Below are 13,816 nucleotides of genomic sequence, written 5' to 3'. Positions count from 1 at the left end.
TTAGCCCTCGGAGAATGTGGTTTGACAGATATTCTTGTTTGGTGGCATCATTCATGGGAGAGCGAGAATACGGTTACCTGGAAATCTGGTACCATGTTGGCAACAATGACCACAAATCCCCCTTTCAAACCTGAACATTCTTGGTGCTTCATCTCAGCCGAAAGTGTTTTCAGTGAACTATTATTTATTCCTTTGTAATTCATTTTTGTATGATATAGAAGTACTCCAGCACGTATTAGAGGAAGCGGAGTCGTGATTTTAAAATTTCAGTAGCACATTAATTAAGCATTAAAACCCAAAGAAGTCCATGAGGGAATGAAAAAGAGTGTCCGATACTAAGACAGTTGATCGCACTTATTTGTATGATAACTCTTTAGTTACAGTGTTAAAGTACCACTTTTACTAATTCTGAGCCAGCCCTTCAGTAATGATTCATGGGCTATGGGTTTCCCGAAATTGTTGTATCTTACGGGGTGAACAGTTAGAAAAGGTGAATCACACAACTTGACACCCCTGGGGAAGCTTGTGTATCACACAGACCCACCTGTCTGTTGACTGCCACTCTAGTGCTCTGTGTTCTTACTTCTATCAAGGCAAGCGTAGGCTGCCTCCAACCCCGTGGGCAAATCATGACGGGGAATTGAGTGGCATCAGGCATCACCAGCAGAATGGCAGCTGCATCCTCGTTTCACACCTGCTTTGTGGGTGTCCTCATCTGGCCTGACCCTGAGGGTGAGCAAGTCTCAGTATGAGCCATGGGTTGAGAGGAAACCAGGATGGGGAGGGGAGGGATTAAGTGGAGCCTGTATCATGCAATTTCCTGAGCCCTAACAGCACAGACCTAGTCCAAGCAGATATGTCTGCTTCACTGGCTAAGCCTTCATCATATGGCAAAGAGGTAAAAAGCATCTTTATATTTACCACCAGAATCAACTAATACTAAATTATAGTTGAGAATTCCAGCTTGATTGTAGTGGGCAGAAAATGGACCTCTGTCTGTAGTTAATTTGTATTCATGCTTTTATTGTTAATCTTCAGAAAAGAGGCAAGAAATGATTAAGCTTGAATTACCAGTTTGTTTCCACTCTCATCACTTACTATAATTATAAATGTCTGTTAAATCATACAGATGTTTTTGGAAAGCAGCCTTTTGCTGGTGTGAACTAGTGGAGGCTGAGAAAAGCACTGTTTTATCAAGAGTAGTTTTCAATTTATGACATGATGGGAAGTTCATCTGTGTTATCATTATGTTCTATTTGGATCACAGAGCTCACTTTTTAAAAACAATTTGGTGCCTTTAAACATAATTCTTTATGTACATGATTTTAGTTATCTAATTGCTGTGTTATCTAATTCGTTATCTAATGACCTCAAAATGGAGTGGCTTAAAACAACCACCCTTTAATCATATTACTTATTTCCCTTTCTGGGTCAGGAATTTGGGTGGGATTTGGTTGGACAATTTGTGTACTTCATGTGGCATTAGCTGAGGTCAGTGGGCGGTGGTCAGTGGCTGGCTGGTCCGGAGGGTCCAGGATGACTTCATTCCCGTGCCTGTTACTCTGGTGGGTGCAGCTGGAAGGCTGGGCTCTACTGGGCCTCCCTTTCCACGTAGCCCCTCTAGCGAGGCAGTTGGACTTCTTCCCTGGCCGCTTAGGGCTCCGAGAGCAAAAGTTCACAGAGATGCCAAGCGGGAGTGGTCAGCCTCCTGGGCCCGGGGCCCGAGAAGGCACAGGTCCCCGCCACCCTTCCGTTCTGCTGGTTAACTCTGTCCCCCAGCCAGTGGGGATCCAAAGGAGGGGATGCAGATTTCCCCCTTCTGCAGAGGGAGTGCCAAAGAATTTGTGGCCATTTAAAATTTTCTATGTAAGTATGTGTGTACTTTTTTTTTTTTTTTTGGCCTGTTGGGAAAATGAAAGTTATTGATCAAAAAGTCACAGTTTATTAAACCATAAAGGACATTAGATTTAATCCAACCTCCATGCTTTACAGATTAAAAATGTGTGTATATCAGTAAAAATGAGTAAAATTTTATTTTTCTCTGCAAGGTAGTTGACCCATCGAAAAGATGACATAATTTCTATAGGGTAGCTCACTGCACAGTGTGGCAGTGCCTTTGGTAAGCCACACAGGCTTAATATCCCAGGCATGAAGAGAAAAGTTACTATCAATATAATTTTCTATTAATTTTCTCTAGAGATTATTTTTTGGATATCTGCTTTGCTTTCAAACTATCCTTGGTAGTTACTGAAGTTATTTTGTACGACTCATTTCTTGTCACTTCTTGTAAAAAATATTCACAGTAGGTAGAATTTTAGTGGTATTTGGGTTATATATTTTTGACACAAAAGAATAATACTACTGTCATTTACAAAGATTGAAGCAAAATTACATGTATCTTGTGTTTGGAGGAAATCTTTAATTCTGGGGGAAATGAGAGCAAAAAACAAATTAAACTTTGTGAATGCTTACATAGATTATTTTATTTCTTTGTGCTCCTAAAGCCTCTGAATATTTAAAGTTTTATAAATATTTTAGTTAAGTTTGATCCGAGATTCTGAACATAAAACTCAGATCAAGGTCCTTCTCATAAAATACTCTTTAAAGATATTGACGCTCCTCCGATCAAGGTGTCACTTACTCATGTGAATCAGATGAAGCTTCCCAGCACTGTGGCTGCAAAAAGTCCACCAAATTTTCAAATCTCTGTGACGGTAGATTAAGTGCTGAAGGGTGGAGACCAGAGGTGAATTCATTTACACGTTAATTTATTCTGTGATTTCACAGATATAAACCAAACGTTTTAGGCTGATAACATTTCGCAGCCTCCCTCCCTGCAATGCTTTTCCCATTAAAATAACTTAGTTGGGGAGGAGGTTAGTTGGTGAATTAGAAAGTGGGTAAGTGCAGGTCCTGGAGTCCCTTGTGCTCCGAGCAGGGCTGCGTTTCAGCTGCTCTTCAACTGCATGGTAACCGGAGTCCCTGAAAACAAGGCAAGCCTTCAGTCTTGCCAGGTGTTCTGGAGTCTGGGAGGATCACTCAGGAGCGGGTGCCTTTCTTGCAGACCGTCGGGGGTGGAGGTGCGGTGCCGGAGCGGGCGCCAGAGCTGGACAGCGGCGGGGCGACCGAGCAGGACAGAAGCCACTCGGACAGCGGCACCTTGTCCGAGCGCCGGCTCAGCAGCTGCAGCGTCTGTGGCGTTGAGGAGGAGCACCGCGCCGTGTACGAGATGGTCCAGCGCATCCTCCTGTCCACGCGTGGCTACATAAACTTCGTGAACGAAGTGTTCCGCCAGGTGAGAGTGTGTGTGTGTGTGTGTGTGTGTGTGTGTGTGTGTGGTCACGAAGCTGAAGAGGTTTTTGTTCTTGTTCTTTCACTCACACTACTCCAAGAAATATAATCGATAAGTTGGGCTCCATCACACAACTCCATAATGATTTCTCTAATCCCGCATTTAATGTGTCATGTGGAGGGGTATGATTTGGGCTTTTTGGTAATTTTTAATTTTGTTTTTATGACTTTGGTTTTTGTAAAATTCCTACACGGGGTGGGAAGATTTTATATTTGAACAAAATCATCCTGCAACTACCTCGTGTTTCCAAAACAAACTTTAAACCCAGAGGGAGGCAGGGAGAAAGCCGTTCCTGAACCCCCCGCAGCGGGCGCGCGAGCACAGCCGAGACGGCCCGAGGCTGGGTTGTTCCAGGGCTGTAGGAGCTCACGAGCTGCAGGTTCCTGCACAGCTGGACTTTGCCCACAGAGGCATATATATGGCAGGCACCTCTAGTAGAGGTATTTATGGCCTGAGGGGAAAAAGGAGGCTGGGGAGGGGATTCAGAGGAAGGAAAGGAGCCGAGGCCAAGACTTTGAAATAATTGACCTTTGGTGGAAACTGGCAGGTGAGAAGGTGTCGGGATGAGCAGAAGTGCAGACAAGAAAACAGGTGCAGCAAGGGAGGATGCTGGAGAGGTCAGAGCAGCCGGCGAGCAGCCTGCCCACAGCTGCAGCTGATTCACTGTCTGGACATGTGTGTGACTGGACACGTGTGTGACTGTCACAGTGGGGAGGGAGGTGCTGCTACTGGCATCTAGTGGGAGGGAGCCTGGATGACTTTAAGCATCTGTGGTGCACAGGACAGCATCCCCTCAACCCCCCCGCCCATGACACCTGTGCCCACAAGGCAGTAGTGCTGCTGGGCAGAAACCCTCAGCTGCAGCTTCGGACATAGGAAGCAGGACCTTGATGGGGTGAGACAATGGCCTGGCACATCGGAGCAGCCGTTGGCCACCTGTGTCTTGGAACTGGTGCCCCGGGAAATGGAGAGCTTGTATGTGATGAGCGGATAGTCACTTAGTCTGTGCCCCGAGCAGAGGGGGAGGCCCTCGGATGGCAGAAACCTGTTGGGGGGAGAAGAGGAGGAGCCTGTTCACACATGAGCGATGCACGTGGACCGCCAAGAGCTTCCCGCGGAGGCGAGACCCGCATGGGGAATGAGGAAACCTTCACCTCTGAGACTTATAGGAAAGAAACATCCACCGAGAGTGACAGTCCCAGCACAATCCACAGCAGTCTGGAGGTTTTACTGTATTTTGTATTTTAATCAATAAAACATTTCTACTTAAGAAAATGGTGAGAAAGTGGCCATGGACAACATGGAACAAGCAAGCATGGCTGTTTTCCCGTAAAACCTTACTTACAGAAATTAAGTGGCAGACTGCATTTGCATGTGGATCATAGTTTGCTGATCCTGATCTAGAGTAATGTTTTAAACCCTTGGATACAAATACTTAAAATCAGATATCATTAACAAAGCTTTTCAATTTTGCACAAGAGAGAAGTGCTAAATTGATGTGGTTCTACCTATATTGCGTATTTATTTATTTATTATACACAAAGTTCCATTTGCATCCATTATTGGCATTCCACCCCTGGCAATAGTGTGTTCTAAGTTCTAGATTCAATCAAAATCCTAACTCCAGTGTAAATTCAGTTTTGAAGTAGAAACTGCATCATTGAGGTAACTGCAGACTACTTATGCCTGAAGTTATGAGCCATCTTTGTATCATGAAATTCAAAAACGTTTACATTTTATAATTATTCTTTTTTGTTTTTTTTTTTGTGGTATGCGGGCCTCTCACTGTTGTGGCCTCTCCCGTTGCGGAGCACAGGCTCCGGACGCGCAGGCTCAGCGGCCATGGCTCACGGGCCCAGCCGCTCCGCGGCATGTGGGATCCTCCCGGACCGGGGCACAAACCCGTGTCCCCTGCATCGGCAGGTGGACTCTCAACCACTGCGCCATCAGGGAAGCCCTATAATTATTCTTAATCAAATATAATTTGAAAGCTTATATGAAATTTCAAATATGATTATTATGCATTGTTAAAATACTGAAATAGAGACATTTGGGAAAAGGGGCATGGGTTTGAACATTGCGTTTTATTGCCCTCTCTTGGTCAATGATGAAGTTTTCTTTTATGGAAGACAAAATGTGACTTCTTTTATAATAATTTCTTTTTTAATTTTAAATTCTTCAGAGACTAAGCCTAAAGGCTGTTAAAGTTTAAAAATGTGCATTCATTCAAGAAGTGCACGTTTTCAGTGTGGAGTTAAGATGTGTGTGTACGTAACAGAGAACAGCGCAAGAGGCAGGTCAGATGTCCACACGTATGATGTGGGAACAAAGGCCCACGAGGACCACTGGGGGCTGGGCGGCTCAGGGCAGGGCTGACGGAGCAGTCACCTCAGACTGGATGGTTCAGTGAGTTGAAGGCGGTGGCCGTAGATGGTTCCTGAGGGAGATGAGGTTTGGCAAGTTTCAAGGCAGTCTCCAGCAGGCAGGCTGGGCGGGTGGAGTGTGTCAGGAGTGCGGTTCTGATCCCTGGGTCACTCCACCAGAAACTTGTCTCCTAACTGCTGTTTTTCAGGCTACCTTATGTGATCATTTGTTGGTCATGAAATCAATGTAGTGGGTCAAGAGCCAGTATTTTTTTAAAAATTAATGAAATAGAGTAAAATAGAACAGACCAAAAAAACTCACAGCACAGTGCATATTGTAAGAATTAGTATTTCCTTGTGAAACTTCTGACTTATTTTTGTGTATACTACATACACAAATGCATATATCCTTATGGAAAATGTCTTACTTAGGTTATGATCTGAAATGAAAGTACTGCTCTAAAGGATGTTTGTTCACTAGGTTGTTTTGTTGGTGGTTTGGTTTTATTTTAAAGAGCAACTTTATTTTTATTAAAAAAAAGATGAATTCATTAGATAAAGATAGTATCTTTCTATAGATATAAGTATAGTGTAGAAAGCCAAAAACAAATCACTCAAACACTGCCATCCAAGTAACTGTTATCAGTGTTAGAAGAGCATCATTCTCGGTATTTCTCTGTGTGTATAGATGGCTGCTGGCCTGGCAGCATGAGAGACCAGCAGAGAGGACAGGGTGAGACAGGATATGAACAGACAGGAAGCAGCCTGGTGGACAGTTAGACAGGAGGGCTTACAGATGAGCTGATAGACATAAACGAACTGGCAGGCAGGTGTAGAACAGACAGGAAGGTGCAGACTGGCCAGCCAGCAGAGGTGGAGATAAGCAGGAAGGTGTAGCCAGACAGGTGGGTGGGTGCAGGTAGACGGGCAGACAGAGGTAGAATTTGGCTGGCAGGGATGGGTAGACAGGCAGGCAGGCAGTCGTGGACAGAAACAGGCGAATTAGACAGAGGTTGACCAAGGTGAAGGCAGGGGCCACGACAGGTGTGTGGAAGTGGCAGGGTTGGGGTGGGGGACCTCAGAATAGCTTTATGACAATGGAACCTTTAATTCTGAATGAATCTTTAATGCAGTTTTAATGAGTAGTTCTGAATTTTATTTTTACCTGAATTTAACAGAAGAGAAGACAGCAAACCCGAAGGAATTGTTGAAATTCCAGTAAATATTCCTTTACCACAAGAAATATTAATTGCTAGAAGACGTGTCTATAATAAAAAGATTATAATAGCATTAAAATATTGGAATCACTTTTTACCTGCATGTTTTAATGTTAGGTGGCACTTGATTTCTTGTTATGAAACGTGAAGAGCTTAGCAGCCTTGTATTTTTTTGAGCCTCCTCTCCCCATCTGCTGATTTCATTATATTATAAATTTATAATATAATGAATATATAAATATGCATTATATTGTAAATTTACATTTGCAGTTGATTTTGGAATCCTGATGGGCAGAGGCATTTAATCTTGGTTCTGTATTTTGACAGATTCGTTCCTCCTGGTGTCCACAGCCCTAAAATACTTGCTTTGATTGACTTCTTGGTTGGTCTCGTTTTGTCACTGAGTGGTGTTTTCAAGAAGTTGTATTGGCAGCTCTATTCCCTGAGTCCTACTTATTTATTTATTGAACTATAGTTGATTTACAATATTGTGTTAGTTTCAGGTATACAGCAAAGTGACTCAGTTATTTTTTTATATATATATATATAAAACATATTACATAGAATATAGAATATAACATATAGAATATAACACATAGAATATGGAATATAGAATATATATGACATACAGAATATAGAATAGAGAAGATATATATATATTCTTTTTCAGATTCATTTCCATTATAGGTTATTATCAATACAAGATACTGAATGTAGTTCCCTGTGCTATATAGTAAATCCTTGTTGTTTATCTACCTTGAGTCCTTTTGTGATGGGTAATGTTTTCTTTTTGCCTTTGCACATGAACAGTAGTTTAGCTGGGTATAATAATTTCAGGTCACTTTCTTCCTCTTAGGAATTTATACATCAAAACTTTTCTAGATAAACAAATCAGAAGAGGCAAGAAAACCTCACAAGGATTTCAGTTATACAATTGAGACTTTAGAATGAATATGTTTAACACGTTTAAAGAAATAAAAGACAAGCTTGAAAATGTTTGCAGAAAACAAGAAACCATAACAGATGACTAAGCAGATATGAATAGGAAGAAAATAGAACTTCTAATGATGAAAAAAATGTAATAATTGAAATATTAAAGGAAAATTTCAATGGGTAGGTTTAATAGCAGATTAGATGCAGCTGAAGAGGGAATGCATTTGATGACAGGTCTGAAGAAATTATCCTGAATGCACCTTGGAGAGACAAAGAGAGGAAGAGTATGAGAGATTGAGACGTGGAGGAGAGTGAGAAGGTCTGATGTATGTGTTCAGCTCTCTTCTATCCTTGTTATTTTTATTTTTTTGCGGTACGCGGGCCTCTCACTGTCGTGGCCTCTCCCGTTGCGGAGCACAGGCTCTGGACGCGCAGGCTCAGCGGCCATGGCTCACGGGCCCAGCCGCTCCGCGGCATGTGGGATCTTCCCGGACTGGGGCACGAACCCGTGTCCCCTGCATCGGCAGGCGGACTCTCAACCACTGCGCCACCAGGGAAGCCCTATCCTTGTTATTTTTGTCTGCTCTTTTCTCAGCTGAGAAATATCCTACTCTGACTGTGGGTTTGTCTATGTTCACAGTTTATCAGTATTTGATATATATGAATATGAATTTTACTAAGTAAAATTCTTAGTTGCAATACAGATTTAGAATTATTATATGTTCCTTTGAATTGAATCTTTTATCATTAAGAACTTTTTTTTTCTCTAATAATGCCTTTTTTTTTTTTTGCCTCAAAATTGTTCTTGCCTGTTCTGAATATAGCTCTCCAGTTTTCTTTTGGTTAGTATTTTCATGGTGATCTTTTTCTAACTTTTTGCTTTCAACGTCCCCTTTTCATATGTTTTGGATGTCCTCTTATAAATGGCATGTGGTCTTTTTAATAGTTTTTAAAATCCAACCTTATAATCTCCATCTTTTGATTGGAGCATTATTGCATTTACATTTAATGTAACAACTGCTCTAATTGTGTTTACATCTACTATCTTTCTACTTTCTGTCTTAATTTTTTCAGACTGATTACATTTAGCATCCTATTTTTCTCCTCTAGATAAGTATTTTTACACTCATTTGTAATACTTTAAGCATTAACGATATGCATCCCTAACTTAAAATCTAGCTAATTTCAACTTTTACCTCTCGGTATGCATTTTAGTTCCATTTACTCCTTCTCAGTTTATATACCACTGTTATGTATGTGTATGCCATTTAATGCCATATTATGAATATATAATATGTATTGTATATACGCAAATATATATATACATATACATATATATCATCTCTTTCAGAACTACTATAATTATTTTATCCAGTTTTATTCTTTTTATTCATATATATTCATATATATATATTATTCATTCAGATTTATCCAAATAATTACCATTTTTATTGCACTTTATTTCTTCCCAAATCTCTGACCTGGAATTATTTTCCTTCTGCTTAAAGAATAACTTTTAGTATTTCCCTTAGATTAGGTCTCTTGGTAAAAATGTTCTCATTTTCTTATCTGAAAAAGTCTTTGTTTTGCTTTTATTTTTGAACTCTTTCTTTATGGATGTCAGATTCTACTTCAGCAGCTGTTTTCTTTCTGCACATTGAATATTTTGTTCCATTGGTTTTCGGCTTTCATTGTTTCTTTGAGAAGTTATGCTAAGTTATGTGGTTATTCCTTTGGAAGAAATGTGTCTTTTTTCCCCCTGGCTCCTTTTAAGGTTTTCAGATTGTCTTTGGTTTTCAGCAGTCTTAGTGCAATATACTTTGAATGTATCCTGCTTGTGTTTCTTTGTGATTCTTGAATCTGTGGCTTGATGTGTTTTATTATTTTGGGTAAAATTCTCAGCCATTCTATCTTCAGATATTGTTTCTGCTGCTTTTGACTCATTCTTTCCTTCTGCATCTCCAGCCATGGAAAGGATAACCTTTGCATTGAGTTCTCTCTCACCTCTCTTCTGATGGAGCCATCCTTTGTGCTTCATTCTGTATATTTTCATCGGATTTTTTTTTCCAGTTTACTCTTCAGCTATGTCCATCCTACTGTCAGCCATTTACACTGGGCTTTTAATTTGGGTTATTTTATTTTTCAATTTCATATACATCTTTTTCTGATACTTTACCTAGATCTCTTATATGTTTAAATTATTATCTATTTTTAATGTGATTTTATTAATGTTGACTTCTTTTCTCACATTTCTGATTTTTTTATTAATGTGCTATATATCATATTAATCAGACTGTGCAAATAATTTTGGTTTTACTCTGCTTTTATTTTCCTCCAGAGGGGATTTATATTTGCTTTCTGGGAGGAAGGTAATATTGAATTTGGGTTACATAGTTGTCTATGTTTGGATTCTGATCACCTTAAACAAAAATTCTGTGTGCAGATGTGTAAGGGGATTCTTTAATGTTAAAAAGTTCACATAAGTATGCATAATGCTACAACTGGCCAGTTGGACAACTGACTCTCAAGAAAAGAAGGGAGGGAAGGAAGGAGGAAAGAAAGAAGAAAGGGAAAGGAAGAAAGAGAAAGGAAAGGACAGGGAAAGGCAAAAAAAGACAAAAGAAAGAAAACAAAAGCCCTGGTTGGTAACATTTGCCAACTTCTCTGTTGCCACTACTCCCACTATGGCCAATTCAAGTTACCAAAACAGTGTCACTGAATGTGAACTTGGGAAGAGACATGACAACTGGCTGTACTATAATCTCTACCATCTCATCATCTATTTCTCATTTGTGGGGAAAAGTTCTCAGTTGTACAATTATTATTGTTCATACAGCAAATTAATATATCTCTATAGGTATGCATTTTGGTTATTTTGTGGGAAAAAAAATTGCAGTTTGTTTTCTGGCCCAGTTACACAATTGGCCCAATTGAAGCAACTGCCGTAAACACAATTGTCTTTTTTCCTCAGATAAGTTTGGTGTGCACAGGAACATGTGGCCCTGTGTAGTCTGTGTTTCAAAGGAAAGTCTGAGATTGGTGCTGGGTGTTGAAAATGTCTGTTGGGCTCTTTGGTGACCTGAACTTGTGTTAAAGGGAGTTTCTCTTATCATTTTAGGCATTTTTGCTGCCTTCCTGTGACATAGCTGTAACCAGAAAAGTAGTTCAAGTGTACAGAAACTGGATCCTCCAGGACAAACCTGTGTTCATGGAGGAACCAGACATAAAAGAAGTTGCCCAAGAAGATGCTGAAAAATTAGAATTTTCAGAGACTGATAAGAAGCAGGTAATATTTTATCACTTAGTGTTTGAGTTGGGAACATCTGTATTAAAATATAAAGCCAAGTATTCTGCTCCGTCAAAGGTCGCAGTCAGGCCACCTCTTTGTTGTCAGCTCTGTTGCTCTCGGGTTGCTGAGTTCCATGATGAGCGCCTGCCTCAGGGAGGCTGCTTCTGTTCTCTGTTCAAGGTCCTCTGTCACATCCTAAGCTCAGGCTTGGCCACATGTGCGTGGAAGCTTCTTTATTCACTACTGCATGAGAGTCTTTGAATAAGCCAATATACTTTGCATGTCTCTGTATGAGACTAAAAATGTCACTGCCATATCATTGATATGCTTAAATAAGTAATATTCACTTAACTAAATTTAGAATGTTTTGGGAGACTTTCCTTGTACAGTGGCCATACCAGCAACAGTCCAATGTGACACACAATATTAATAAGCGAAGTGAGCCTTGCTTCAGGGCTGGGTGCTGTTCTCAGAGAGGGGTGCTATCAGGATGGACCTTTCATTCCATGTTAGATAAAGCCACAGGTGCGAGTGGGCCTCTACTTGACGCACAAAAAAAACTTAGGTCGTATTTATATTTCTGGCATGCTATTTTGACATCTAGTCTGAGAATTCTTTCTAAAAGTGGGTGTTTGTCATGGCAATTAACACCAAACATTAAAAAATACTTGTAACCAAAGGTATATCACTTTTAAATATCTACATTAATTCCCTAATTTGATTTTTCAATATTGAAGTCATCTTAATAACTAGTCATGAGATCAAAACAAATCAACAGTCATGTTCACTGGGTCACTGGACAAACGTTATCTATTTCTTCAGCACATACTAAGTGCTAAGCACCATTTTAGGTGATGGAGGTAGAATGGTGAACACAATAGAAGAGAGACTTGCCTTCTAGAACCTGTAATCTCATGAATTCTGGTGAGCGTAAGGAACTAAATACACAACATGTGCTTCTCCCCACTCTGTTGACTGATTGTTATTTTCTAAAGACCTCATCTGAAAGTTCTGGTCACAAGCGATCTTCCAGTTGGGGACGAACTTATTCCTTCACGAGTGCTGTGAGCAGAGGGTGTGTGACCGAAGAGGAGAATAAAAACGTGAAGGCTGGGGCCCAGGCTATGCTGCAGGTATGCTCTGGCCACAGACGGGAAGGCTCCCGGATGGAGTCAGCTTGAACATTTTGTTTATTGGGGGTGACATCGTATAAAGTATGGTGATGTTTTTAGCTATCCATCAGTAAACAGCCCTTAAATTCTCATGCTAAGTTTTCTTTCTGCTTTCCCACCTTCAATTTATAAAGATTTTTTTTTTTTTTCAGTCAGAGAAGCATCTGAACTGGTTGCAGTTTTTTGAGAGGGATTGTTAAACAGTGAATATATGACTGAGATTTCAACCTTAAAAGTATCTTCTTTTTATTTATTTATTTAACATCTTTATTGGAGTATAATTACTTTACAATGGTGTGTTAGTTTCTGCTTTATAACAAAGTGAATCAGCTGTACATATACATATGTTCCCATATCCCCTCCCTCTTGCATCTCCCTCCCACCCTCCCTATCCCACCCCTCTAGGTGGTCACAAAGCACTGAGCTGATTTCCCTGTGCTATGCGGCTGCTTCCCACTAGCTATCTATTTTACGTTTGGTAGTGTATATATGTCAATGCTACTCTCTCACTTCTTCCCAGCTTACCCTTCCCCCTCCCTGTGTCCTCAAGTCCATTCTCTACGTCTGCGTCTTTATTCCTGTCCTGCCCCTAGGTTCTTCAGAACCATTTTTTTTCTTTTTTTAGATTCCATGTATATGTGTTAGCATACGGTATTTGTTTTTCTCTCTCTGACTGACGTCACTCTGTATGACAGACTCTAGGTCCATCCACCTCATTACAAATAACTCAATTTCTTTTCTTTTTACGGCTGAGTAATATTCCATTGTATATATGTGCCACATTCTGAACACATATGGGTAGTGAGTTACCTGGATTCTAATTTGTAAGACAAACTTGGTGATTATATAATCGTATAAGTAATATTCCTCTTAAAACTTGCCTGTGTTTATGAAGAATGATGATTAATGCAGTAATTTTTAGATATTTATCTGAATGAATATATGAAATACCATTTGGGAACATTGGGAAAAGCAGCTTTGGCTTATCACTCAGTCTCCCCAGATCTCAGGATTTGATCTCAAAAATGGAGATTTATCTCAAAAAAAAAGATTACCTCTTGGGTTGCACCCAGTGTGAAGGTTGTTAGAAGTATAAGTGAAAACACAGGGTCCTTCTCTTTCTCCTGATCCCTGGCACCCCACCCTCCTCCCCATATCCATATGCACGTTCCTCTGTGTCCAGTTAGGCCTCCCACACAGAGGCTGGGCGTAGGGTCTGGGGCAGGAAGGCATGGTACCCAGTTTTCAGTGATACCGTGTTTCTGTCATCTGTCTCTTGAGAGGATTCCTTATCATGGGATCCTTTTTGTTTTTAAATTAATTGGCAGTTTAATATACTGTAATTAATGAATTTTCTCATTTTTCATTGAAAATCAGCAAATAATTTGAAAATCAGCAAATAATATTAGCTTTAAAAAACTCAAGATGATTTTACTTGAATAGCTTCAGAGAATTTTGGCGCAGCTCCTAAATGTCACCTGTGTGCCCAC

General features: G+C 40.3%; 1 protein-coding gene across 6 annotated transcripts in view; it reads left to right on the top strand.

The window, feature by feature from the left end:
* Window positions 1–13,816, top strand: part of RALGAPA2 (Ral GTPase activating protein catalytic subunit alpha 2) — a 282,048-nt gene that overhangs the window by 69,576 nt on the left and 198,656 nt on the right. For all 6 annotated transcript variants that reach the window (XR_010935102.1, XM_067707375.1, XM_067707374.1 and 3 more), the window contains 3 exons: window positions 3,065–3,295; window positions 10,984–11,151; window positions 12,150–12,287. Coding sequence is in view for 5 of the 6 variants with exons in the window: in XM_067707375.1 (XP_067563476.1) it covers window positions 3,065–3,295; window positions 10,984–11,151; window positions 12,150–12,287 (537 nt within the window). In the remaining variant the exon portion in view is untranslated. The remainder of the gene's footprint in view (window positions 1–3,064; window positions 3,296–10,983; window positions 11,152–12,149; window positions 12,288–13,816) is intronic.

The sequence above is a fragment of the Pseudorca crassidens genome, chromosome 15 (genome assembly GCF_039906515.1).
Source record: "Pseudorca crassidens isolate mPseCra1 chromosome 15, mPseCra1.hap1, whole genome shotgun sequence".
In the NCBI taxonomy this organism is placed as follows: Eukaryota; Metazoa; Chordata; class Mammalia; order Artiodactyla; family Delphinidae; genus Pseudorca; species Pseudorca crassidens.
Note: the sequence above shows the minus strand (reverse complement) of the source record. Positions and strands in the feature narration are given on the sequence as shown.